General features: G+C 52.8%; 1 protein-coding gene across 4 annotated transcripts; it reads left to right on the top strand.

The window, feature by feature from the left end:
• Positions 1-226: 226 nt before the first annotated feature.
• Positions 227-3,601, top strand: GPANK1 (G patch domain and ankyrin repeats 1). Of its 4 annotated transcripts, XM_010833314.1 has the most exons (5): positions 260-529; positions 930-1,027; positions 1,126-1,273; positions 1,704-2,396; positions 2,976-3,601. In XM_010833314.1, exons 4-5 carry the CDS (start codon positions 1,786-1,788, stop codon positions 3,418-3,420), a joined length of 1,056 nt encoding a protein of 351 aa, XP_010831616.1. In that variant the 5' UTR covers positions 260-529; positions 930-1,027; positions 1,126-1,273; positions 1,704-1,785; the 3' UTR covers positions 3,421-3,601. The 4 variants fall into 4 exon arrangements, with proteins under 4 accessions (XP_010831613.1, XP_010831612.1, XP_010831616.1 ...); XM_010833311.1 differs by lacking the exons at positions 260-529; positions 930-1,027 and adding an exon at positions 227-249 and having other exon boundaries at positions 1,057-1,273; XM_010833310.1 differs by lacking the exon at positions 930-1,027 and having other exon boundaries at positions 241-529; positions 1,057-1,273.
• The last annotated feature ends 1,427 nt before the right edge of the window (positions 3,602-5,028 follow it).

Below are 5,028 nucleotides of genomic sequence, written 5' to 3'. Positions count from 1 at the left end.
GGAGGGTGGGGAAGAGGGCAACGCGCAAGTGCTTAGAGTTAGGAGCCGCGGCGCATGCCGGGAAATGGAGTCCTCGGAAAGAAGAAACTGACGAAACTAGGGAAAGGCGAACTACGAATCCCAGGATGACCCGCGCACGACCCTTGTGTCACGAGGCCCCGGGGGGAGGGGGACGGCTGGGGGCGGGGCGCAGCAGGGCGCTGCGAGCCGCCACCGGAAGCGGAAACTCAGTACCGCGTTCTGGGCCAGGTAGCCTGGGAAATATAGTCGTGTGATTCCGGGGACTGTGGGGCCATGGAGGGGAGGGGATGGGCCGGGAGAGGAACTAGGCTGGCTGGTTGTTTCTTGCTTCTCCCATCAAACAGCGAGCCTCAGGCCTCGGCGCGACTTTGCTACCCGGGGCATTGACCTCATCCCCAGCCAGCCAGCCCTCCTGGCCCTTATCGCTTTGCTCCTTGGAGTCAGCCCGCCAAGGAGACCCGCGACGGGGCCCATGTTTCATCCGGGGTTCGCGCTCCGGAGGCGGGAGGTGAGGCCGGGTTCCATGCTGAGGGTCCTCGGTAGGGTGTACTGGGATGAGCTGAGCAGTGTGAGAACCAGGACGGCCCCGTGGGCTAACCTGAGGTGGTGCCAGCCATTCTGCTGCTTGTCCCCTTGCACTTCTCCATTTCCTCTTAGGGCTTGAACGGGGCTGCTGTGGGCGCTAAGCGCGACCTTCGAACCCTGGTCAGAGTAATGGTGAGGGGTTGCATGACGTTATTTCATTTCAGGGTTTCTGGGCATTCTCCGCCTCAGAGCCTTTTTTCACCCTGAGAGTGGTTTCCCAGGTCCAGAAAATGAGCTCGGAGCGGGGGCCACGTTGAGGGAGGCGAAGGGCATTGTGGGGGCGTTATGTAAAAACAGGACCCCAACCGACAGATCTTTTTCAGTCCTCGCGCTACGCCGGCACGTGGTGCGTTGTGCTTCTGCTATGGAAACATTCCAGGGCGGGAAACAGCCCGGCGCTTCCGCGCGCCTGCACCCTCAGGTAATTTGTTTTGTTTTGTTTTTCCCCAGCCACGCATGCGTCTTTGTGCCAAGTGAGTATTTGTCGACTCCTTTGCTTAGAGTAGCGCCATTTTGCAGTACGGAAGCTACAAAGCGACACAGGCTGGAACTTCTTCCTGAAATCTGCTTCCTGCTTCCGGAGACGTGTCGAGTTTGTTTTTGTTTGGGAAGAACTTACCCCGAAATAGGAAGATTTAAAGAGCCAATTTGATTGTTTTTCTTAATGGTATGTTTTACGCTGTGATAAAGTTGACTGGGAGGGATTGGGGGCAAGAGGAGAAGGGGACGACAGAGGATGAGATGGCTGGATGGGCATCACTGACTCGATGGACGTGAGTCTCAGTGCACTCCGGGAGTTGGTGATGGACAGGGAGGCCTGGCGTGCTGCGATTCATGGGGTCGCAAAGAGTTGGACACGACTGAGCAACTGATCTGATCTGATCTGAAAGTTGAGTCAGAGAGGCTGGTATTGTTGGTGCGGATGGAGGTAGGGGCGGAGCGCAGGGCCTCTGGGCAGCTGTCTTACGGAGACTTCTTTCTTACCTTTACTGAGGGGCATTGTCTGTAACTGGCCCTGCAGGGTCCCAGGTAGTGGGGTCACTTTTGGGTTGGGAGGGGATTTTTGACGCTAAGGATACTTTTGTTTATCTCATTAGGTGTCTGGAACTGGCTCTGGTCGCTGCAGGACAACCAGGGGCTTGGCTTCCTAGTCTCATTTTCCTACATTTCCCAAAAGCCATGTCTGGGTCTTCTCTCATTAACTTTACCCCAGCCACTGATCCCAGTGATCTGTGGAAAGATGGGCAGCTGCAATCACAGCCTGAAGAGCTGGAGCCCACCTTGGATGGGGCTGCAGCCCGGGCTTTTTACGAAGCCTTGATTGAAGATGAGAGCAGCACCCCTGAAACCCAGAGAGCTCAGCCTGGGCCTGCCAGTAAGAGAAAGAGGAAGAAAAGAAGAATGATGAGGGAGACTGCAGCAGGAGCATCAGGAGGACATGGACAAAGGAGATCCCTTGAGGCAAAGGACAAGATGACCCAGCAGATACTGAGGGCAGCCCAGGAGGGGGACCTGGCAAAACTAAAAAGGCTGTTGGATCCCCATGAGGCAGGGGGAGCTGGAGGGAATATCAATGCTCGGGATGCTTTCTGGTGGACCCCTCTGATGTGTGCTGCCCGAGCAGGCCAGAGGGCAGCTGTGCGCTATCTCCTGGGCCGTGGGGCTGCCTGGGTAGGGGTCTGCGAGCTGGGGGGCAGAGATGCTGCTCAGTTGGCTGAAGAAGCAGGTTTCCCTGAGGTGGCCCGCATGGTCAGAGAGAGCCCTGGAGAGACAAGAAGTCCAGAGAACCGGTGAGGGGAAGCCTTGTCTTTTATTATTATTTAAACTTTTAAATCTATTTTTGTTTTATTGAAGCATAGTTCATATATAATTATATAACTTACATGTGTACAATATAGCGATTCAGAATTTTTTAAAGTGATATTCCATTTATAGTCATTATAAAATATCTGTTAAATTTCTGTGTTGTACACACTCTCTGGGTTTAAATCCTGATTGTATTTCTTGGGTAAGCAACCTAGTGTCCATGTTGGCACGGTTGGCTCAGTTTTCCTATCTAAGAAATTAGACTATACTTCTTATAGGGTTGTTAGGGTTAACTAAATGGGTTAATATACATAAAATGCTATAACAGTGCTTGTATTTAATAGCATAGTAAGCACTGTACAAATGTTAACTATAGTAATTATTTCTCACCCAAGAACCTTGTGAGGCCTTAACCATTCCTTCAGGTCCACGTTGCTAACTGGGGAGGAAAGGCAATTTGTTTCTTGGCAGAAATACTGGAAAGACCTTGTCCCACCCTGCCACCCACCTCTGAGGCCTAAACCCTTGTGCTGCCCTTAACCTTTCTCTTTTTTTCTCTCCAGGTCCCGATCCCCCTCCCCCAAGTACTGTGAGACTTGTGATGGCCACTTTCAAGACTCTAACCACTGTACATCCACTGCTCACCTGCTGTCGCTGTCCCAGGATCTCCGGCCCCCCATCCTGCCACTTGGGGTTCCAACCTCCAGCCCAGGCTTCAAGCTGCTGCTGAGGGGGGGCTGGGAGCCTGGAATGGGGCTAGGACCCCGGGGTGAGGGCCGTGCCAACCCTATCCCCACTGTCCTCAAGAGGGACCAGGAGGGGTTAGGCTACGGGTCAGCACCTCAGCCCCGAGTTACACATTTCCCAGCTCGGGATACACGGGCAGTGGCTGGGAGGGAGAGAGCCCCCAGGGTGACCACACTGAACCGCAAAGAGGAGAGAAGGCAGGAAGAGAAGGACAAGGCCTGGGAGCGGGATCTGCGGACATACATGAACCTTGAGTTCTGACTTGGGCAAGTTCTGACCCTGGTGTGTTGCTGTAGTCTGAACTTGGGCCCGGAACCTAGACTCTTGGGCTTCTACTTCCTGATGTCTGCCCAGGTTCCACACCTTCTGGTTTTGATCAGTGGACTCTGCCTTCAGTAGAAAGAAGCCAAAAGCTGAGAAATAAAATCAAGCTTTTCTCCCTCTTGGTGTTTTATCCAGTTTTCTGGAAGCTGTTGCAGGGAAGCCAAACGAGACTGGGGACCACATGAAATTCTACCAGAGCCACAAGAGGCAGCTCTATGTGGCCTGATAGGGTTGCCTCTGCCAGTCTGGTTCACTTGTAGCCCCAGCCACTGTCCTTAGTGCCCCACCTATTTTTTCAACCCCTGAACCAGGAATTACCCATCTCTATGCAAGTCTACCGGAGAAGGCAATGGCACCCCACTCCAGTACTTTTGCCTGGAAAATCCCGTGGATGGAGGAGCCTGGTGGGCTGCAGTCCATGGAGTCGCTAGAGTCGGGCACGACTGAGCAACTTCACTTTCACTTTTCACTTTCATGCATTGGAGAAGGAAATGGCAACCCACTCCAGTGTTCTTGCCTGGAGAATCCCAGGGAGGGGAAGCCTGGTGGGCTGCCGTCTCTGGGGTTGCACAGAGTCGGACACGACTGAAGCGACTTGGCAGTAGCAGCATGCAAGTCTATGCAGGGCTTCCCTGGTGGCTCAGATGGTAAAGAGTCTGCCAGCAATTCAAGAAACCCAGGTTTGATCCCTGGGTTGGAAGATCCCCTCAAGAAGGAAATGGCAACCCAATCCAATGTTCTTGCCTAGAGAACCCCATGGACAGAGAAGCCTGGTGGGCTATGTTCATGGGGTCACAAAGAGTCAGGCATGATTGAGTGACTAACTTTTGTGCAAGTCTGACCTCCCCCAGAAAGCACCCTTTGTCCATTCCAGCCAATTCAATCACTGATTTCACAAGTTTGTATACTATGTGCTATGAATGGGAATGAGACATACCCAATCTTCAGGTTGCTCGCACCTGTAGGAGACAAGATGTGATAAAAAGAATGCATGGTGATGGGGAAGTTGGAAAGGCTCATAAATGATAATGGGTGGGGTCTTGCAGGAAGAAGGCAGTGTGATGGGAAGACCAAAGATGATGCAGCCTGTAGGCTGTTAGCTGAGCTGGAACCAGAACTCTGGCCTCCCAAATCTACACTTTAAGCCAAGGTTCATTTTGATACCTGAAAACTCCTAAGGGCAGGAAGCACATCCTGTTTGTCTACACTTGTCTTCCCCACACTTCCTCTCCTGTTCCTCCTGCCTCATACCAGGTGCCAGGCACATAAAGTACCCACTGTTGTCAAATCCAAGAGGTAAAAATCTGCAGGGAGGAGCAAGGAAGGGCTACCTAAGCCCCAAGCCTCTCAGCTTTCTCTTCTGGAAAAGCCTTTCATGAAATCGTGAACTATAAAAAGGAGTGGAGCGGGATGCAGGGAAGAACTCAAGGGAACTAAAGGGGGCGGGCGAGCTTAAGGGGATACCGGCGGTCGGGGGTCTCTAGGCGACGAAAATGAAAGGCTAGGCTTACATTCACGCTTTTGGCTGCTGTGACCACGGCTGTG

This window comes from Bison bison, unplaced genomic scaffold, assembly GCF_000754665.1.
Source record: "Bison bison bison isolate TAMUID 2011002044 unplaced genomic scaffold, Bison_UMD1.0 scf7180017863415, whole genome shotgun sequence".
NCBI lineage: Eukaryota > Metazoa > Chordata > Mammalia > Artiodactyla > Bovidae > Bison > Bison bison.
Note: the sequence above shows the minus strand (reverse complement) of the source record. Positions and strands in the feature narration are given on the sequence as shown.

Coding starts and splice junctions, on each gene's coding strand:
- GPANK1 (XM_010833311.1), top strand. CDS start 1,786: ATGTCTGGGTCTTCTCTCATTAACTTTACCCCAGCCACTGATCCCAGT. Junction 2,397..2,975: donor ACAAGAAGTCCAGAGAACCG/GTGAGGGGAAGC, acceptor TTTTCTCTCCAG/GTCCCGATCCCCCTCCCCCA.